This window comes from Caloenas nicobarica, chromosome 18 (assembly GCF_036013445.1).
Source record: "Caloenas nicobarica isolate bCalNic1 chromosome 18, bCalNic1.hap1, whole genome shotgun sequence".
Lineage (NCBI taxonomy): Eukaryota > Metazoa > Chordata > Aves > Columbiformes > Columbidae > Caloenas > Caloenas nicobarica.
In genome coordinates this window covers 11,632,250-11,654,308 of record NC_088262.1, presented here as the reverse complement: position 1 = coordinate 11,654,308, position 22,059 = coordinate 11,632,250, and the positions used below count along the sequence as shown (strand labels likewise).

General features: G+C 42.2%; 1 protein-coding gene across 1 annotated transcript; it reads right to left on the bottom strand.

The window, feature by feature from the left end:
• Positions 1 to 1,477: 1,477 nt before the first annotated feature.
• On the bottom strand, positions 1,478 to 21,054 carry LOC135995935 (myosin heavy chain, skeletal muscle, adult-like). Its single transcript, XM_065647575.1, has 39 exons — positions 20,934 to 21,054; positions 19,175 to 19,415; positions 18,943 to 19,086; positions 18,693 to 18,849; positions 18,330 to 18,357; positions 18,124 to 18,232; positions 17,938 to 18,030; positions 16,720 to 16,783; positions 16,458 to 16,556; positions 16,248 to 16,351; positions 16,027 to 16,165; positions 14,698 to 14,816; positions 14,456 to 14,605; positions 13,592 to 13,762; positions 12,512 to 12,821; positions 12,339 to 12,424; positions 11,742 to 11,829; positions 11,530 to 11,647; positions 11,245 to 11,368; positions 11,025 to 11,161; positions 10,676 to 10,931; positions 9,467 to 9,709; positions 9,068 to 9,244; positions 8,840 to 8,985; positions 8,661 to 8,751; positions 8,184 to 8,573; positions 7,822 to 7,948; positions 7,599 to 7,717; positions 7,158 to 7,354; positions 6,626 to 6,809; positions 6,374 to 6,539; positions 6,077 to 6,201; positions 5,578 to 5,886; positions 3,498 to 3,701; positions 3,022 to 3,147; positions 2,756 to 2,926; positions 2,565 to 2,669; positions 2,326 to 2,421; positions 1,478 to 1,704 (listed from the first exon to the last, which is right to left on the bottom strand). The coding sequence occupies exons 2-39, from the start codon at positions 19,376 to 19,378 to the stop codon at positions 1,549 to 1,551; spliced, it is 5,832 nt and encodes a 1,943-aa protein (XP_065503647.1). The 5' UTR covers positions 19,379 to 19,415; positions 20,934 to 21,054; the 3' UTR covers positions 1,478 to 1,548.
• Positions 21,055 to 22,059: the final 1,005 nt, after the last annotated feature.

The following is a 22,059-nucleotide window of genomic DNA, read 5'->3' as shown; positions in this document are numbered from 1 at the left end:
TCACCTCCAACAACTCCAGCTCCCTTCCCCAGCAACTTCACAGCTCCTTGAAGTAGCCCCCGGAAATGTAGTGATGGAGTGCTAGCCAGGAACATTGAGGGAGCCATAAGTGTCCCTGTAGTGAAAGAGAGCCAGGTCTCCTTTACCATTGCTGACATCTGCATGTAGAATCTGCCCTTAGCAGTTACACGATGCACCAGTGGCCAGTTCTGCCAGAATGGCTGTTCCATATTTTAAGTACTGCTTCTTGCCTTGCAGGAACCAGGCTGTCATTTGTTTAAGACTTCAGACCAGCACACATTATGTAGGTGGCTTTTTACTTCTCCAGTCAGCCAGGATGCCATTGATATCTACATTCCAACTCATCCATTGCCTCAAGAGTCAGACAGGTAGGACACAGTTTTGTGTTATCATCTGTGGTTTTTTCCTCTCTAACGTGCTAGATTTTGTGATTTCTTTAAAGCTGTAATGTTACCAGAATTATTTCCACTTGAAGTGTTATCTTACTTCATCAAAACTCATTCGTTTAGCTTCTTGTATTTATACATAACTCCACCTTATTCCTTGACACAAAAGCTTATTATGGTCTTATATTAATTTTCCAGCACCGGAAAACACTATACAGTACTGCAGCAGTTCCTAGCTTGTTCTGGTGGCACTACATGTTTACATTGGTTGGGGTTTATCCCATAGTGAGTCCTCTTGTTCACATTTATATCTACCAATCTCTCCATGAATCTTCATTTCATTTACAACAGAAGCATTCTGTCTCAATATTGACTCCTTTGTCTATCAGACAAAGTAAGGAACTGCAATGTCTTCTTATACAGATACATTATTTGTTTTGCTTTATAACTCATTGTTAATAAATTCTTCCCTAAAAAAAGATCTGCCTGGTCTTTAATTTTGCTGAATAAAAAGCCAGTCTCTAGAGTTCATGGCCTTCACTTGCCTGTTCAAAGGAAATAACATCTCTGTCCTTTCATAAGTTTCTCCATGAGGACTCAGAGACATCCAGATGCATTTGGGGCTCCAGATTTTTTTTTTTTTATGAGGCAACATGCCTCTAAATACAACCTGCCAAAGTGAGAATGGGAGCAGCAAAAAGAGCCTTTGTGTACTGCACTCATTTAGAAAGATGACTTCCCAAGGCATAAACATTTTTGCTGTGTCAGGACAGGCAAGGTACTCATCTTGCCTTTGTCCTGACCCTCTACACTTGCCAATATGGGAACTAAAATAGTATTATAGCCTACCCAGTAATGCAATAGTAACAGTGGAAAAATATTGTGGATAGGATAATTAAGGCTCTACTGCGATTCAAGGGTTCAAGTGAAATAAAATGTTTCATTTGAAAATGCCCCAAGCATAGGTAACTGCAGAATTGAACTGTAACATTCAAAAGCACTTCTGCTCTGTATGCAAAGGAATTTATGGTCTTTATTCTCTACACAATGACAGGATTCCAAAGACTAATTACAGAAGAAAGTGACCAAGAGCTTCACATTTTGTGCATCTCTCGGGTCACTTTTTTGCTTTATAACACCCTCACTCTTCCTCTCCTATCTTCTTGCCATGAAACTCCCGGCTCTTCACTCGGAGCTTGTTGACCTGCGACTCTGCAATGTCAGCCCGCTCCTCGGCTTCCTCCAGCTCATGTTGGATCTTGCGGAACTTGGAGAGGTTGACATTGGACAGTTCCTCCTGTGTGGGGGAGGGAGTCGGTGGTGAGGAGCCCAGGGCAGGGCTTTCAGTCCTGCTGCAGCTCAGCCTTGTATGTCTCTGGGACTTCTCAAGGGGAAGGCCCAGAGCTCCATCCCCCACCCACCACTGCTTACACATAAGCCTCACACAGACCTCCTCATCCTCCCTTACTCAGGACCCTACTGGGACAAGCTTCACCAGTACTGTGTCATTCCTGAGGAGCTAATTCATCATTTGGGTGTGTCATTTGTGTCTTTATTCTGCCACTATTAGCTGCCCAACTATCAGTGTGCTTTATTAGGTTGAGAAAGACCCTGAAGCCTTCTGCTGTTGATCAGCAGCAGAGATGCATGAATTTCTCAGTCAGTGGATGTGGCCCCTGGGTTTGTTTAATCTGACCTTCTGTATAAAACAGGATGCAGAATTTCCCCTACCTAATCTCTGATCATAAGGTGCCCAGAACTCAGCAAGGCCTCATGACAAGGTAGTAAAATGGCGTGGCCAGGATTGTTGTGTCTTGGATCTTTCTTTCATGCTCCTTTCCTGGTGTTCATACTCATCTCAATGAGTGAGCTGCCCTGATAGAAGGTGGCACTTGCCCATCCTCCAAGCAATACTTACAGCCTCCTCAGCTTGTCTCTTGTAGGATTTCACCTTCATTTGCAGTTTGTCCACCAGATCCTGAAGCCTGAGAACATTCTTACGGTCTTCCTCAGCCTAAGGCAGATGACAAAAATGAGAGAGAATGAATTATTGGTTTCCCATCACACAAAGTTAACAATTCCCCTTGGGAATAGCGTGTGCAAAATTTGGCTTCCAGTGAGAAGACTCTGTCAGTCCAAGGAGACTTCCTGCCTTACCTGGTAGGTCAGCTCCTTCACCCTCCTCTCGTACTTGCGCACACCCTTCACGGCTTCAGCGCTGCGCTTCTGCTCAGCATCAACCTCCCCTTCCAGCTCCCGCACCTGCAAGGACAAACCCATCTTTGGAGCTTCCCTGATGGCTGCTTATGTGACATGTTCACTCATGTACAAATAGCAGCCCTACGCACCCTGGCCTCCAGCTTCTGGATTTGCTTCTTGCCTCCCTTCAGGGCCAACTGCTCAGCCTCGTCCAGACGGAGCTGCAGGTCCTTCACTGTCTGGTCCAGGTTCTTCTTCATCCTCTCCAGGTGGGCACTGGTGTCCTGCTCCTTCTTCAGCTCTTCTGCCATCATGGCTGCCTGATGAGACCAAAGAGTCAAGTCCATTTGGGGGCTGGACACAGTTTGAAGGAGAATACATCCAGCATCAGCAATTAAAGGAGCCCCCAACTCACATCTGTGATGGCCTTCTTGGCCTTCTCTTCAGCATTGCGGGCTTCCTGGATCGTATCCTCCATTTCACTCTGAATTTGGGCAATGTCTGTTTCCAGCTTCTTCTTGGTGTTGATTAAGCTGGTGTTCTGTGTAACAACAAAAATACTGTCTAGTTAGTTCTGAAAAGAAGACCTATTTTAGAGATATACTGTTTAAAGTTATCATCTATATATCTAATATTAGCATCCTCTTTCAAATGATGGATCTTGTCAGGTCATACACAGCTAGATATTAGAGAATTCTTAAAATTTTAAGAAGCAATTCCTGCTGTTAATGCCATCCTGCTCATTTAACTATAATCCATTTCTTTGTACAAAAATAATAAGTCTGATTCAGTCTAAGCTTTGTGTTACAGGAGATAAGAATTTTCACAGATGAAAAATCTGGAAATGGAATAAAATCAGCCTCTTGAGATTTTGCATCTCATGATTCTAACCTGAGTGTGGAGAAGCTGAACTCTCTCACTTGCATCCATCAGTTCCTGCTCAGCCAGTTTCCTCGACCGCTCTGTCTGCTCCAGAGCTGCCCGTAACTCCTCAATTTCAGCCTGCAACAGGTTTGCTCTGCGCTCCACCATGGCCACCTGCTCCTTCAGGTCTTCCTGTGTCCTGAGAGCATCATCCAAGTGTATCTGGGTATCCTTTAAGAGAGGAAAGAAAAATTATAAGGCAGCATAGCACTATTGCACAATGGCAATTACCACATCAATAATTTTTATGTGAGTATAATATTTATATTTATAGATATGATATATATTTATATACCGGGTTATTATATCAGTATATGCACAGCATATACGTATCTAAGAGCAAGAGACCGATACATGGTATTGTGCACTGTCCCAGTCTGAGAGACAGCCTTGTGCAAATTTAAGGCTGTGCAACGGGAGGGTAGGCCTGAATTCCAACTCCAGCTGATCGACACAAGTAACTTACAAAACGGAGGAAACTGAACCATTGCCTCTCCTTGGGGCAGAATAAAGAACCTTTAGCCATCCTCTGAAATACCCTTACATAACAGACACGATGCTCTGGGGTGGAAAAATGAAGAGCATATGACTGACATTATCAATGAAAAGTCAGTCATATATAGTTGATCCATCTACTCACTTGCATTAGAATCAGTGCAACCAGAAAAGCACATAAGGTATTAGTAATTGGAGATTCCTCACTGAGACACACCAAAATACTCATTCACTCCCCAGACAATTTCCCTAGAGAAGTTTGCTTCCTAGAGGGATCTCTCATTCGTGATATTACTGAGGGGCTGCCAAGTCTGGTGAACCTTTCAGATTATCAACCACTTCTAGTATTCCATGTAGGTTTTAATGATATTGCAACAAGGCAACTTATAACCATCAATAGAGACTATGTCCCTCAGAGCAATGTCAAAAGGATCTGGTGTTCTTCTCTATCCTCCTAATCAGAGGAAGGAGTTCAGAAAGGAGGAGAAAAATTGAACAGTTGAATGCCTGGGTGTCTAGCCTGTGCCATATTCAAGGTTTTGGCTTCTGTGATCATGGATCTACCTTTCAGAAGCTTGGTCTGTTAGGAGCTGGTGGGATTCACCTGACCAACACAGACAAACTAACTAGAGATATCAAGGCTGATAACAGCCTGGGCAGTGATAATGTCACAGTTGTATTCACAATCTTGAGGGACATGGGCCAGATGAAGTGTAAGGTCAAGACCCTGAATATTAGGAGAGTGGACTTTCAGTTATTTAAGAAATTACTGGGTGTGACCCCCTGGGAAACTGCCCTTGGGGATAAAGGGTCAGAAAAGAGTTGGCAGCTCTGTAAGAACATTTTTCTGTAAGAACATTGAGTGCATGAGCTCTCAATTCCCGTATGTAAGCAATTAGGCAACAAAAGCAGGAGAATAACATGGTTGAGTAAGGACCTCCTGGTCAAACCAAAGTATAAGAAGGAAATGCATAGGCTGTGGCACCAGAGATGTATCCTGGGAAGAATATAGAGATGCTTCCCAGATGTGTAGTGGTAGCATCAGGAAAGCTAAGGCACAGTTGGAGCTGAATTCCTGTTTTATTAAGCTTTTCTGTGGCCTCAAGTAATGAGTGCAGGTGAATGAATTTGTAATGAATCCAGGTCCCACAATTTAAAAAGAACGTTAAGGTATTAGAATGCATCTAGAGGAGGGCAACAAAGCTACTGAATGGGCTGGAAGGCATGTCCTCTGAGGAGCGGCTGAGGACACAGCATTTGTCTAGTTTGGAGAGAAGGACACTGAGGGGCAACCTGAGCAGGGAAAGTAAAGAGGGAGATGCTGATTGCTCCTCCCTGGTATTCAGACAGAGGACACTGTGGATGCCCCATCACTGGAAATGTTAAGGGTTAGGTTCCTGGAGCCTTGGGCAGTCTGATCTACTAAAAGATGTCCTTGCCCACAGCAGAGGGGTTGGACTAGGTTATCTTTAACCAAACCATACTATGATTCAATGATTATATGACATTAGACAAGCTGGACACATATATGTATATCCTTAGCTTAATATACCTTGAGCACGCCCTGTGTGTTTCTCAGGTTCTTTTGTGCCTCTGCAGCCACGCGGTTGGCATGGCTCAGCTGGATCTCCATTTCATTCAGGTCTCCCTCCATCTTCTTCTTCAGCCGCAGAGCTTCATTCCTGCTCCTGATCTCAGCGTCCAGGGTGCTCTGCATGGACTCCACAATTCTGAGGTGGTTTCTCTTCATCTGGTCAATCTCCTCATCTTTCTCTGCTATCTTCCTGTCAATCTCCGACTTCACCTGGTTGAGCTCAAGCTGGAGGCGCAGGATCTTCCCCTCTTCATGTTCCAGGGAGGCCTGGGCAAGTGGACACAAGCATTTGTAACATCGATAAAGCTGTTTCCTTTCCAAGCAATTACAGTATATTTCACGAAATCTCAGCTGACTGCACCCTCCAGCCAGAACAGAAGAGGATCAAGAATTTTTTAGCCATGTGTCCCCATTGCTTATATTTTTAGTGTGGACACCAGTGACTATGGGCCTGTACCTCAGCTTCCTCCAGAGCAGCCTGGATTTCAGATTTCTCCTGCTCAATCTGCTTCTTGACTTTCTCCAGCTCATGAATCGCCTTTCCTCCCTCTGCAATCTGCTCCGTGAGGTCAGAAATCTCCTCTGTGGGAACCAAGACCAATGGCACGGTCAGGCACAGAGCACAACGGGAAGGGCCCTGTCACACCAAGGTGACAGACATCCTTGCCCACCTGCGGGCACAGACCCATGTGGAGCGGTGTGGAGCACTGGACAGGGAGAAAGCCCTGCCAGGAGCAGAGGGCCAGGCACTTACGCTGCAAGTTCTTGTTCTCCCGCTTCAGCGTTTCCAGGTGGTCCAAGGACTCCTCATACGCATTCTTCATCTTAAAGAGCTCTGTGCTGAGAGAGCGAGACTCCTTCTGGGAGGCTTCCAGCTCAGCCTGCGTCTCCTCGTACTTCTGTTTCCATTCTGCCAGGATCTGAAGAGAAACCAGGTGTGAGTTTGGATGTGGCCATCAGGAGGGGCTGCTCTGCCCAGGAAGCCCACATCTGGAGCCCAAAAGACCTTGTCAAAGTTCTTCTGCTTCTTATCCAGAGCTGCGCAGGCAGCATTTGATCGCTCCACGTCAATCATCAGGTCCTCCACTTCATTCTGCAGCCTCTGCTTTGTCTTTTCCAGGGAGGCACATTTGGCATTCACAGCTTCAACATGTTCCTCTGCCTCTTGCAGGCGCTGTGCCAGCTTCTTCCTGGGAGGTGGTAAGCACAGCTCATGGTTCGATAGCAAAGAGGAGACTGTGGTGTGTGGATGATGGGCATAACAGGACATTTTACCACTTCATTGAGTAACTATCCTATGTACAGACAGTGCAAGTCCCCTACCAGCCAGTCATTGTTTTCCCATTTCTGATTCAGGGATTCAGGGGCATATTTTCGTCTACATTTTCTAAACCCCACACTTTGGAGAATATGCTTTTCCTCAGCCCTTATGTTACCTTAAGGCACAGCTTTAACCATTTCTGACAATATCACAGCTTTTTCTTCAAATTTCTCTTGTTAGTCTACCCCTTTTTGTCTTTCCCACTTTCCCCACGTACTTGGCCTCCTCCAGCTCCTCCGTGCGCTGAATAGCGTCAGTCTCATATTTGGTTCTCCACTGGGCCACTTCGCTGTTGGCCTTGGACAGCGCACGCTGCAGCTCCCCCTTGGCTTCCTGCTCCTCCTCATATTGTTCCCGGAGCAAGTCACAGTCGTGGCGAGCAGACTGCAGGGCATGGGCCAGGGCGTTCTTGGCCTGGGTAGAGAGTGAGATGGGGAGAAAGAACGGTAATATTCTGGGAAATCTCTTTCAATGAATTAATTTAACACTGCAAAAAACCACTGCTGTGAGGGTATAGGTGTTTTCAGTGAAGGAGAGATGTAAGTCTGGATGACAAAATCCACTAGTCACACTTCTTGCAGAAACAAAAATCTTCTCCCAGTATAGCTTATGCAAAACAAACCCAGTTCCCACTAGGCAATGTAGGAAAAGTCATCACCTTTATCTCTTCCTCTAAGTGCCTCTTGAGTTCCTCAATCTGTTGAGTGAATGCCTGCTTGCCTCTTGACAGCTGAGAAATCAGAGCATCTTTCTCCTCCACCTGGCGTGAATATTCACCTAGGAAAACACACATGAAGGAAATATTTTCATTGTCATTTGTGAAACAAACAAACTGTTTTAGGATACTGTCCCATTCCACAGCAGAGAGGAGATTCTCTCACCTGACTCTGTCTGCAGACGAGCTCTTTGAGCATTGAGGTCATTGATCATGCGCTGATGCTCCTCTTCCCTTGTCTTAATCTCACTTAGCTGGTCTTCCAGTGTGCGGCACATCTTCTCCAGATTTGCCTGTGGAAATCAAAGAGAATGAAAGAAGATTAGTATCTGGACTCCTTATTCTGAACATCATTATTCTCAAAAGAAAAACATGAACAGAGTTGCAAGCTATATGCTGCTCATTGGGATTACAAGGTTAGAAATACAGTTCCATACAGAGACAATCATATTGCAACCTGACCACATTTTAAAAATAAAAATATTTTATCATTTTTTAAAAGTTTTTGCTCAGTATAATATTCAATACCTTGGCTTTGGAGACAGACTCCATGTTACTGGCCAAGTCATCAATCTCCATCTTCAGCTCACTCTTCTCCTTCTCCAGCTTCTGCTTCACTCGCTGCAGGTTGTCGATCTGCTCCCCAAGCTCAGCTGTGCTGTCCGCGTGCTTCTTGCGCAGGGCGGCCGCCGTGGCTTCGTGCTGCAGTGTGGCCTCTTCCAGGTCACGACGCATCTTCTGAAATTCTGCCTCGCGCTTCTTGTTCATCTCAATCTGAGCTGCCGTAGCCCCTCCTGCTTCTTCCAGGCGCTCGCTGATCTCCTCTAGCTCCCTGGAGAGGTCAGCCCGATGCTTCTCGGCTTTTGCCCGAGAGGTTCGCTCGGCCTCAATTTCCTCCTCCAGTTCCTCAATACGGGCCTGTGGAACATTAGGGAGCCTTCACACCTGGGCCTCCTCCTACCTGACCTGAGACTGGGAGAGAGAGGGGAAGGAACAGAGACTTGCCTGAAGCTCCTTGATCTTCTTCTGTAGTTGCATGCCCAGGGCTTGCTCATCCTCGATTTTGCTCTGGATCTGGCTGATTTCAAAGTCTTTCCTTTGGGCAAAGCAAACCACATTAGAGCTCAAAGAAAAAAGACAAGTGCGACAAGCCCAGCACTCAGGTGCCCCACAGCCATACTTACTTCTTCAGTTTCTCATCCAGCTGCTGCTTATCATTTTCCAAGTCCATTATGCTGTCTTGGGCCAGCTTCAGGTCTCCCTCGAGTTTCCTCTTAGCTCTCTCAAGGTCCATGCGCAGTTTCTTCTCTTGCTCCAGGGACCCTTCCAGCTAAAGAGAAGAGCATCAGTGCTGAGCTGGTAGTGGCTGACTGTGTAACAGCCCTGATCTCCCTCTATACATTTGTGCTTACATCATCTACTTGCTGTTCCAGCTTGGTCTTGGCTTTGGTCAGCGTATTGACTTTGTCCTCTTCTGCCTGCAGGTCATCCAGTGTCTGCTGATGGGCCTCTTGGAGAGCTTTCTTCTCTTTTGTCAGCTTGGCAATGGTCTCGTCCAGGGCCGCCATCTCCTCTGTGAGGTTTTTCACCTACAAATATGAGCAAGTGTCAACATTTTTTTTAAAACATGTTCACTGGTACAGTGACATTTTCACTTTTCGGTGTTTTGCCAGGTGTTTCATTTATCCTTTGGATGCTCTGACAAGGCTCATCTCAAAACTTTCCAAAGTCGACATGTCTTACTGTAGCAGGCTTTTACTCTGAAAACCAGTGATGTCTTTGCCCTTCACGTGACCCCCCCATGTGTATACCTTATTTTCTGTGGCATGTTTTTCCTTCTCAACCTTGGCTAATGTTAGTTCAAGGTCATCAATATCCTTCTTCAGCTCTGAACATTCATCCTCCAGTTTCCTCTTCTTGGCTGTCAGCTCAGCATTAATTTCTTCCTCATCCTCAGCCCTCTCAGTCACCTCCTTTACTTTGGCTTCCAGCTGGATTTTGGTTTTGATGAGCTGGTCACATCTTTCCTCAGCATCAGCCAAAGCATCTGCTTCCTGGTTCGAAAATACAGGAAACCTCATTTAATACTGAAGGAACAGGTGTGCGTGAGTGAGGCTTTTTAGATTACTTTTTGGGAAAAGATTACTGCGCAATTACATTACAAAGTATGAGTTTAGAATAAGTTTTTAATAAATTTTGGGGTTTTCTGACTTTTTTTGTCGTCAGATGCTGTGGATAGCTCCATTACATTTCATCTTTTTTATTTCTGATATGTCGGTGGGTTTCTTGGATTTAATTGATGTTTTCCTTTTCTGCTTTATATGGAAGTATTGAGAAATGTAAATAATTCCACCACTGATAAAGTATTTGAAACTACCATTAGTATATTTATTCCCACCAAATACCGTCAGGGACACTAGAACAAGATTCATCTTTCCATGAAATTGACACTTCAACTCAAGAATATTTGCCTAAATGTTGCCTAAGTTTCTGAGATGCCAAATAGTATTCGAGGCAAAAGTGCAAGGCTGGCACTTGTGTCATAGGCTGTAATGGGTATCTGTTCATTCTGTGAGCAGTAGCTACAGGAGCTCAGGTCAGATATGCCATAAGAAATGGCACTAGGATCTTCATTTTGACAAGTGAATTAAGGCAGAAAAATTGGTCAATTGAATCACTGTCCCGCCTCCAAAAAATTCATGTCATGAACTCACATGGAAACATGTACATATAGGCATTTAGACTGCAAAGTCATTCTTTAGCTTAAACTCCACTTTGCAACAGTGAGACTGAGAGGAGAAAGAATGTGGCCAGAATTTTACGTGTAGTTACAGGGAATTCAGGTTAAAGTATTTTGTAAGGCAGTTTAGTGTGCAATTTGAGAATTCTGTAGTATGAAAGAAGAGTTACATCTTATTTACTCATTTCCTGGATTAAAAAACAAAACAAAACAAAAAAAACCCAAAACAACAAAACAAAACAACAACAACAACAACAAATAGTAAAATAATGTTACTCACAGCCTGCACTTGGAGCTGCAGGTCATTTTTCTCCTGCAGCAGTTTCACCATTTTCTCCTCTAGCTCCTTCCTCTTTGCCTCAGACTTTGCAAGCTCTTCCTTGGTTTTCTCAAACTCTTGTTTCATGTTGGCCATCTCCTTCTCAGATTCTGCGCTCTTCAGCAAGGGCTTGATCTTGAAGAACAACTTCATCCAAGGCCAGTGTTTGACATTCATGAAGGCACGAACGTTGTACTGGATGCAAAAGATGGACTCCCTGAAGCATAATTAAAATATATATTGAATATTTTGAGTATGACAAGTGTTAAACACTTTCCCACAAGTACAATGACATTAACTGAAGATGTACCTTCTCTCCACCATTCTCTGGTACTCCACTCTCATCAGGAAGCCCCTGCACCTGGCCTGTGTGCGGGTGATGAGCTGTGCCAGCTTCTCATCCCTCATCTCCTCCAGGAGTCCCAGCAGCCCAGCTTTGAAGAACACCTTGAGAAAGGGCATGTTGCAGCACATCATTGTCAGCTAGAGCAAAGCACAGGCACACGGGGTGAGACAAGGGGGGTTTGTACCTTGGTGTGGCCAAATTTGTACTGGGTGTGGTCCACATCGATGGATCCAAGAAGCTTCTCAGAAGCCTTCTTGCTATCGATGAACTGTCCTTCTGGGATGGCGCTGGCATTAAGCACCTTGTATCTGTGAAAAGAGAAAGAGTGGGATGAGATTATTTTTCCCCAGCCAACATGCTCAAACTACTCAACACCGCCAGCTGTTGTTGACAAGAGTCTAGCCTGAATTAACCTATAAGAATGAACAAACATTGCTTTTAATGACGCAGAGAACTGCAGTGCTCTTACCTCTGTTTGAAGTCAGCATAGAGGACTCTGCTGGGGAAACCTTTCCTGCAAATTCTGATGCCTTCCAGCACGCCGTTACAGCGAAGCTGGTGAAGTACCAGTTCGTGCTCCATGGCACCTACCAATTCAGAGCATAAATGAATACCACGGTTTGCTGTGCAGAGGGGAATGGCTTTATCAGAGGAAATACTTTTTCTGCTTGAGCATCTTACCAGGTGTTTTTGTTTCATTGGGGATGATACAACGGACAAAATGCGGGTGAGTGCTCCGTAGATTGGTCATCAGCTTGTTTAAGTTCTCCTGTGGGATCATGCATAGCAGCTTAGATTAAAACATTAACTTCTGTGTACTCTGTATCTATATGCCAAGGAACTAATAAAATGAATCTTAGGAGGAAGAAGTTTTCAAATTCAAAATTTATATTTGATCAAACCTTTTATACACTGAAGTATTCTCATTAAAAGAAAGTTTAATATTCTACACCTTAGTCTGGAGGAAATATAGTAATATTGTATAAATATTTTAGCACAAGCCTCTGTAGGATTAATATTTATATTATATCTCAGATTCTGTAAAACTTTTTTCACAAAGAATGCAAGTGAAGTTTTAAAAGCAATTAAGGGGATCAGCTGAAGTCTTCTGGAAATAAATCCCAAATGTGAACAGATAATTACTAGGAAATGGCAGTGAATAACTTCTACACACTGTTTCATAATAAAACCAAGGTCATGAGAAGAACAGGAATATAGGTAGCTCACATTTGAAACTATGCTCATGTCACTTTACAGATAATGAAATTCATACTTTACCCGGAAAAGAGCTGAGACAGTCTGGAAAGAAGAACCCTTCTTCTTGCCACCCTTTTTTCCACCACCAGCGCCACCACCACTAGCCTCTTTAAAAACAAAAGGAGTTATCTTTTTCGTTGCATATTACAAATCATAGATGTTGGGGAACAAAAAAAGAATGTTAGAAAAGTGACCTGCTTCTGCTCCACCGTAGGAGGCAAAAAGTAAAGCCAGTGTCTTCACAGATGATTTCTGGTACAACCCAATGACAGTTTCATTCAGAGGATCCTTGTTCTTCTCCAGCCAGCCGGTGATGTTGTAGTCCACCGTGCCAGCGTAGTGCACCAGGGAGAAGTGAGCCTCAGCCTTGCCTTTGGCAGGTTTGGGCTTCTGGAAGTTACTGGATTTGCCCAGATGTTGGTCGTAGAGTTTGTTCTTGAAAGAGGTGTCAGTTGCCTTGGGGAACATGCACTCCTCTTCCAGGATGGAGAAGATGCCCATTGGCTGGAAGATAGTACAATAAAGAAGAGATAATGCCTGTAGAATAATATGTTCATGACTTGGTCTGAGAGGGAATGTAGTAAAAACCAGGAAGCAGACAAACAAACCAATAACCTTGCCATAAGGAAAACATATTTCTGAAAAGTGAGCTTAAAAGATTCACCTGTTAGGCTCACACTTTAGCTCAGTGACTTAGGAATGTCTTTTATGCTAAAAACCATCTCAAAAAATCAGAAGCAGAAAGATGATATTTAAAAATATCTTTCACAGATCTGTCAATTGTATATTTACTTCAGGTTTTGCACTTTTAATCAACTCCCTAAGTTGTATAGAGCTACAAGAAATCTCTTTCAGTTTCTTTCACTCCGAGGTCAGTCACTGACTGTATTGCCCTGTACTTACTTTGCTGTGAACCACCTAGAAAAAAAACGTATTGTCCAGTTAACTTTATTCTGGAATCTTAAGAAAATATTTTTATTTTACTTTAGGAGCTGCTCTGTGTCTAAAAAAAAAAATGCTTTATTCAGGCAAGTGGAGATACCTTCCACAGAGAGAAGGTGTGTAAGGAATGAGTTTCATAGTTATCTGTGGACATCATAATATCCCTTATGTGTAATAAGGAATAGTACAGACCAAGAGATATTTGAACAACTGAAACAGAATGCATGAAGTTAACCATGGAAGACACCTTTTTTTTTGAATAGCATTTAACTATTTTCGATTTAAAATAATGAGTTCCTGAAAGTACAAGACATTTTAAATTAAAAATTTACCTTCTCAATGAGCTCAATGCAAGCAGCCAGGTCCATCCCAAAGTCAATGAATGTCCATTCGATTCCTTCCTTCTTGTACTCCTCCTGCTCCAGCACAAACATGTGGTGGTTGAAGAACTGTTGCAGTTTCTCATTGGTGAAGTTGATGCACAGCTGCTCCAGGCTGTTGAACTTCCCAGTGGAAAAAAAAGCAACACCCATCCATCATCAACATGCACATTTCTTAATCATTCTCAACACTTTAGAAATCATCCTTATTAATACACAACTGTGTTATCAGGACTGCACCATAGCAGGACCTATGTGCAGCTCCCTAAAGAAGTACCTACATAATGAAACAGAAACTTCTCCAGAGCAGATAAACTTAGAGAATCTCCTAAAATTCACAAAGTATTTTGGCATTTTTTTATTCAAAAAAAGATGAGTGTATGCCCTGGTCTCCAATTTTTAAATACTTGATAACTCTGATTAAGCACTTATCTATTCATTCCTTGGTTCTTTGAACAATTTACACATCTTTAATCTGTGTTTGTCAATGGGTCACCAAATCCTTGTTCTGCTCTAGAAGCTCTTATATAACATTCTGTAATTGTGTTGGATTATTTTAATGAACATTAAGCTCCAAAAATTAAAATACAACAACATATAAAATTAAATTTGCTACTTCCATACAAACAACATAGCTCTGTTCTTGTACTGATGAAGCTTCTGAGAATTTTGCTCTGTGCTACAAAACAAAACTATTTTTTTTCCAGAAAATTGCAAATGACTAGCATGTTAAACCTTCAGAAGGATATTACTTGGAAGTCTTCTGATATAGTAATCTCCTCCTGTAAAAGCTGTCCTCAAACCTGGAATCCTTACATCAAAAATCTCAAAGCCAGCAATGTCCAGGACACCAATGAAGTACTGTCTGGGTTGCTTTGTATCCAGCTGTTGGTTGATGCGAACAACCATCCACAGAAACATCTTCTCATAGACAGCCTTTGCCAGAGCACCTACAGAATTGTTCACCTAAAACAAAGAAGAATGGAGCAGAAGAAAAACAATATCCAGAGTAAACAGTGATACAAGCCAGATGTTCCCAGTCATCACCTGGTTCTTACCTGCTGCACAGTTTGACCCTTCGTCACATATTCATTCCCAACCTTGACTCGGGGGTAGCAGAGGGCCTTGAGCAGGTCTGCTGAGTTCAGACCCATCAGGTAGGCAGCCTTGTCAGCAACTAAGTAGAAGAACAGTGACAGAAAAATTAGGACTAACAAGACATGCAACATCTTGAGTGATGAACCCTTCCTAAAGCAACTGCAATATTGAATGTCCTTGTGATAAAATTCTGCTTACTGGATCTCAGAGAAAGCACAATAGTCATTAAAACAAAATCATCCTTGGTTTGAAAGCTTTTTAGGGCAGTACACCTAAATGTTATTTGTGTCTCTAATAATATACACAGAAGCATCTAGGAAAAAAATATATTTATTAAAAATTCATCCTGAAAGCTGAAGTTCATCACTTCAGTCCACAGCTAATTGGTATCCATAGGACAGGCTCCAAAATACCAAAGTGTTTTCAGGCTGGCCACCTGAGTGTAATCCAAAATATAGACTCAGGTACTTGCACTACCTCTTTTCTTTAGCAGCAGCTCTAACCCTAAAGGAGAATCCATTCCAAAATTAAAGGTAACAATTAAGAAGCACTCCTTTCTGAAGACATCATTATAGTCATAGCAGAAAGACAAGAATATTAATTCATCCAGGATCAAAACCTAAATGTTCAGTCCTGAAGCTGGCCATCTGAGAGCATTCTTTGGAAGAAGTATAGAGAGAGCTTAGTCATTTTAAACCATGTATGCATCATATAACAGCTAAGTGATTAAGTAGTCTGGCAAGAAGTAGAAATCTACATTAGTTCTTCCCTAGTATAGTGTACCTATGCTTCACTTAGACTGATGTTCAAATAATACTGTTATGGAGTGACAGTTATGGGTTTGAGTCTCCAAAGAAGAAAGAAATTGAAGGAAAATTCCGTTTTACTGCAGCAAAATTCCTATTCAACATGTGATTTATGAAGGACAAGTTCTAATACTGAATTTAATGTCTCCATTTTCTTTAAAAAATCAACCAGAAATATATTTTCTGAAAAATCTTCCTCTTCTTACGAGTCTTTAATGTAAACACACTGAGTAGGCTGTGCTGCCCAGAACTGCGGTAGCCCAGGAGAGAATTATGGACACATACACAATTTATACTTCAAATAAAGATTAGGTAGCAATTGAAAAAAAAGGTATACTTTGGATGGCAGTTTCATACGTAAATACTAGCGTACCTAAATACTTCTAAAATAAATTTCCACTGTTCTCTTTCTCCATCTTCCAAATACTGAGTTATTATCACTACTTCTATTTCTAACAGGTCAACCACAGACTTTGCTAATACCTTCTGTGCCATCGGGCTCTGCCTGCTCCTCTCTTTGTTTCTGCTTGAACTTCAGATTCCCATAGTGCATGACGGCCCCTGTCAGCTTGTAGATGGCTGTTTTTTCATCAGCACTGAAGCCCAGGATGTCAATGGCACTCTGCAATAGGAAAAACAAAATAAAAGCCTTATCTGGGAGACATGACAATAGGCACAACTTTTAAAATTCTTATTATACTTACATCTGTAGCCATCAGCTCCTCTTGATCATTAATGCTAGCAACAGTGATTTCACCTTGACTCACAAACTGGTAGTCATATGGGTTGGTGGTAATAAGAAGCATGTCTGAATATAAGAAGAGGGGACATCCAGGATAGTTTAGTTTAGTCAAGCAAGTAATAGTGTGATCTGATATTCAGCAATCTTCCTCCAAGTCAGTAATTCTTTTTACCTATCAGCTCTGGCTTCTTGTTGGACATGATCTGATAAAATATGTGGTAGCTTCTTTCTGCTTTGAGCTGGAAAGTGACTCTGGACTTCTCCAGCAGATCTGGAGGAAAAGTTAATTAGAAACAAGAAGAAATAGCAAAAAAGAAAGTAGTGAAAAGATGGGAAGAAAAACAGGGAGGTAGGATAAATGGTAGGGTGAATAGGCATTGTATGGATAGATGGGCGAATGGATACATTGTGAACAGTTCAGGAAAGTGTCTTACACGTTTCAATATCGGCAGAAGCTAGTTTTCCTGTGGCACCGAAGTGAATTCTGATGAATTTGCCCTTTAAAGGAATAAAAGTCTATTAATATTTACATCATGAAATATATGTATCTGAAATGAAGAGTTTTGCCATTTACTCCACAGGGCATGAGATTTCTTCTTAGAGACATTTTCTTAAGAATCAGTCATATCGCCACAATTGACCATGAAAATAATCAACAGTAGCACAGCGGTATTATTTTACATGTGCTGAATATACAAATGAGAAGGAATGGGCAGATTCCTTCCTTCCTTCCTTCCTTCCTTCCTTCCTTCCTTCCTTCCTTCCTTCCCTCTTACTTCCTTCCCTCCTTCCTTTCTTTCCTTCTTTTCTTTTTCTTTCTTTCTTTCTTTCTTTCTTTCTTTCTTTCTTTCTTTCTTTCTTTCTCTCTTTCTTTCTCTCTTTCTTTCTCTCTTTCTCTCTTTCTCTCTTTCTCTCTCTCTTTCTCTCTTTCTCTCTCTCTTTCTCTCTCTCTTTCTTTCTCTCTTTCTCTCTTTCTTTCTCTCTCTCTTTCTCTCTCTCTTTCTCTCTTTCTCTCCTTCTCTCCTTCTCTCCTTCTCTACTTCTCTACTTCTTTACTTCTTTCTTTCCTTCTTTCTTTCTTTTTCTCTTTCTTCCTTTCTTCCTTTCTGTCTTTCTTTCTTTCCTTCTTTCTTTCCTTCTTTCCTTCTTTCCTTCTTTCCTTCCTTCTTTCTTTACTTCTTTCTGTCTCTCCTCTCTTTCTTTCTCTCTCTCTTTCTTTGTTTTTCTTTCTCTCTTTCTTTCTCTCTCTCTCCTTTTTTTTCCTTATTCTTTTTTCTTGGTCTCTCTCACTCTCTATCCCATCTTTCCTAACCTCCTTCCCTTTCTTCCTAGCTTTCTGTTTGTCTTTTAGCAAATGAATAGAAATATAAGTAAAACCAAACAAAAATATTGTTTAACATTGCAATACATTATGAGAGAAAAAGCGTGCCATCTGTTATTGTAATTTGCATCTCCATGCAAAGCAGAATTAATTTTTTTCATAGCCTCTGTGTTTTTGAAAGCTGGAGAATTACTGTTAGGATAATTGGTAAAATCATTATAAGAAAATTCATTCTTACTCTTGAAAAGATGATAGCTGAATAACAGAAAAAAATGACGGCCATACACTCCTGCTTACTATTTTTCAAGAATCACTTCGTTAAACAACTTACAAAGCGTGAGGAGTTGTCGTTCCTCACGGTCTTGGCATTTCCAAAGGCCTCCAGCAGTGGGTTGGCGCTGATGATTTGATCCTCAAGCGTTCCCTGCAGGATGAGAGATATTGCTGGTTATCCTTTCAAAAAATCATGTCAGGAACAGAGAAAAGCTTTGATTCAAGCCAGTATCTATTAATTTACCTGCATTTTGCCGGGCTCTTCCTTCTTCTTCTCCCCACTGGCTGCAATTGTTGCAAAGTACTGGATGACACGCTTTGTGTTCACAGTCTTCCCTGCACCGGATTCTCCGCTGTCAAAGCAAAGAGAGAAGCAGAGAGCATGTGGTCAGGCAGGAGATCCCCCGGCACTGGGCAGCCCCGCAGGGACCCAGCAGGGAGTGTACATACGTGATCAGGATCGACTGGTTCTCGCGATCTGTGAAAGCAGCAGAAAAACAGTACTTAAAACTCAATGAACAACACAGAAAGAATAAAACGTAGTCAGGTAAGTTTAATGTTTTCAACTCCATGCTGCCAGCCTGACTTAACAAACCATCCAGACAAACAAACCTCCACAAAACCTCACTGAATGCAGGAATATCTTTCATTTAAAAGACCAGAAATGACAGTGTGAATATAGTAAAACACACAATAACACGTATACATCAGAACCATGAAAGCTTTGAGAAAGTCTACCCCTATTACTGGGACAGAGTATCCCTTCTGAGAAATTCATGGTACTGTCCTTCTAAGACAGATGGAGCCACTCACCAGTCAGCATGAACTGATAGGCGTTGTCAGAGATGGAGAAGATGTGTGGAGGGGCCTCCTGGCGCTTCTTGCCTCGGTAGGCCAACACCACCTCCGGGTTGTACACCGGCAGCCACTTGTAGGGGTTGACGGTGACGCAGAAGAGACCCGAGTAGGTCTGCGAGGAAGGGAGACAGCACGTTGCCTTCCCCTTAGCCTGGCAGAGCAGTTCCTCCCAGCTCCCCAAAGGAAGACTGCTGCTGGTACTTACGTAGATCATCCAGGCTGCATAACGCTCTTTGAGGTTGTACAGCACAGCGGGTTCGTGGAGGTGGGTCATCATGGCCATGTCCTCGATTTTATCATACTTGGGAGGGTTCATGGAGAAGATTTGATCTTCCTTCACAGTCAGGGTCTGTCAGAGGAAAGAAAGGTACATCCGTGTCAGCTCGGATGTCAGAGTGGGAATTAAATGCTGCTTGTAAACCCTGCATTTCACCCACCTCTCCACGTTCAGTCTTGACGGTGACCTTTCCTGATTCTCTACTCTGGATTGTCCCTTTCACAAAGGATTCCTTGGGATGCACCACAAAGACGGATGTCTTGGCATCGAAAGGCTTGTTCTGGGCCTCGATTCTCTCCTTTTCTGACTTTCGGAGGTAAGGAGCAGCCTCCCCAAAGATGGCCATCTCAGAGTCTGATGACATGGCTGCTGTTTATGGAGGGGCTCGTCAGCAGAGAACACTGTGAAGAGCAGATATGTTGCTCAATTACGTCAAAAAGTAAGCTCTTGTTAGTAGAAGAAAAGGCAGGAAAATAAAGATACTATATTAATATGATTCATAGAATTTTTTTTAAGTAATTGTATATTTTTGCATTGGTGTAATTCAACATTTATGGGAAATGTGAAAATTATATTTTGGTAGATTGTTAGGCTTAGGGTCCACTTTACTGAAATCACATTTGAAATAATCTATAGTCGCTCAGTAGTCAAGTATTTATGCACTGTACATAGGATGGCAACATCAGTTAGGAACCTCGAAATTCCTTTCAGCTGCTTAGGCACTCTTTTAAAACTCACTTGAAATCATTACAATGCAGTTTCTTCCCAAGTGATACTAATTCAGAAATCTCAGAAGGCTCATTCACCACTGTCTTGAGTTGCATACAAAAAACTTGAGCTCAGTTTCAGTCTCTAAAACATTTGTATCATTGTATTAATGACACAATTATTTGCTAATTTTAGTGAGTTCTGGAATCCAGGCCTAAATGGCTACAATGCCATTAAGAGTACTGCTGTTCCAAAACACACTGGCATCACTCTATTTCTATTATTTTATTTTGCTTTTTAAAATCAGTATAATTTTAGAGGATAACAAGTCAAACACAGAGATTCAAAGCTCAACTCAGGAATTTAAAAAAACCAAGGAATTTTAAAGCCAGTATTTATTTATCTGAAAAATTACTTTTTTTACATTTTTTTCCCCAAAAAAGAACAGTGAGCAGCTTAGGAAAACTTTTTTTTATTTCTATCCTGTATAGAGATATGTACCTAATATTTACACAGTCTTCAATATTGTGTTATTTTGTACTAAAACAAGAAAGTAACATGATAATTCTTTATTTTTCTCTGGAGGAATAGGTGGTGGCTTACAGAGGAGGAGCACTGCAGCTTCCATTTTTTGATAGGCAGAGAACAGGCAAAACAGTAAGGGGAACAAACCACAGTGTTGCATTTTACAAAGAGGAGAAGCAGAGCTTGGCTGCTTGTCTTACAACTCTTTCTATTCTTACTTCTTTAGTGATTTCTTGGCAAATTTCAGACAAAATGGCACATTAATTCACATGCTCTGAGACAAGATGTTGAATTTTGCACTTTTTCCTGTTGTGCTCACTTTGGTCCAGTTATACTGCTGTGGCAGCAAAGTTGAGAAGCCAGCATGCCTCACTCCGTGTTAGGTAGGTTAAGCCGGTGAAGAATGTTCCCATGGGGATTTTCTGGTCTGCCATCACTGATCAGAGACTTCTTACATAGCCACTAAAGACTAGACCAGGTGATTTTTCATGGTGGCTTCCAACCTGGGCTGTTCTATTAGTCTGTGATTCACTTGAAAACCTTACCAGCTTTGGGAACCCCACCACTTTCTACAATGACCACATTGGGTTTGAAAATATAGGGTGAACCATTCACTCAACTGTACAGAAATCCCACCCAAAAGCATCTTTCTCTGCCCTAGAAGAACTAATAAATCAGATTCTTACCTCCTGTGACACCCGATGGGTGGCTTGCAGGCTGGCAGCTGGTCAGTACTGTAAAACAGAAATGGCAACTCCCTACTTGCTGCTGCACAGAAATCCAGAGTGAAAATGTGCAGGTGCCTTGAAAGCAGATTTAAAACCTGAGCAGAGAAATCGAGTGCCCTCCTGGAAATGAGCACTGGTGGCAGCAGGAATGTTGTGGAACAACAGGGCACCATCCCCTTACTGCGAGCCTGCAGGCTTCATACACTTACCTTGAAGCGTTCCGTGGAGACAGGGCAGATTTGTCGCAGGGACGTTTTATACTATCTAGTCGCAGATGCTACAGATGCCTACTCTTTCTTCGGTCAAAAAATTTTTGGCAAACCTTCTTTGGCAAAGCATTGTCTGGCAAACTGAACTAAGGGCATAATTGTCATTTGACATGACTAGATATAATTAGAAAATTTTGATGTCTTACTGACTATATGAATACATCTCCTATAAATAATTTGACAAGGGTGTTAAGGCGGGAATCTGGACTAGTTAAGGCACTTAGAGAACTTGGATGCAGGACTTATGGATTCTATTGCTGGCTTTCCCACCGACTCACTGTATGACCCAGGGTGGATTGCTTGGTATGTCTGCACTGCAGATACCCCTGCTGTACAATGAGGATGGCAACATTTATCTTCCCCATGTGACAGTGTGAAGCTTATAAGATATTCGTAAGAACAAAACATTAAGGAGGTCCCTAAGAGGGAAATAAGTATTACTAAATGCGTTTGGCATTTGTTTTGGTAAAATTGTGAAAGGAGAGGAGTAATCTGGGTACTTCAATGTGATAATATTGGTACCTGAGAGTCACAGACATGGCAAGATGACTGGCCTAAAGACAAAGATTTCATCACAGCAATAGGAGGGTGGGGTCCAGCTGAACTGCTGGGTTGGACTCTCAGAGAGAGATGTGAGGTCACTTCTGATGTATGAAAAAGAGTATACGTGTACTCATGCACATGTGCCCATCTGTGCACTTGAAACTGCAAAGAAGTGGTGCATTCTCCAAGACATGTTGTTATAAGCCTGTCCATGAATTCATGCTAAGCAAGATATCATAAAGTATGCTGTTATTTCTGCTACATAGGTCAGT

What these genes read in the sequence shown, in the direction of transcription:
- LOC135995935 (XM_065647575.1), bottom strand. Translation starts at nt 19,378, where the DNA reads ATGTCATCAGACTCTGAGATGGCCATCTTTGGGGAGGCTGCTCCTTAC. An exon ending in AACATGCCACAGAAAATAAG is followed by an intron (nt 9,245 to 9,466) that starts GTATACACATGG and finishes TCATATTTGTAG; the next exon opens with GTGAAAAACCTCACAGAGGA. An exon ending in GAGGAGCTGGAGGAGGCCAA is followed by an intron (nt 6,810 to 7,157) that starts GTACGTGGGGAA and finishes ACCACCTCCCAG; the next exon opens with GAAGAAGCTGGCACAGCGCC.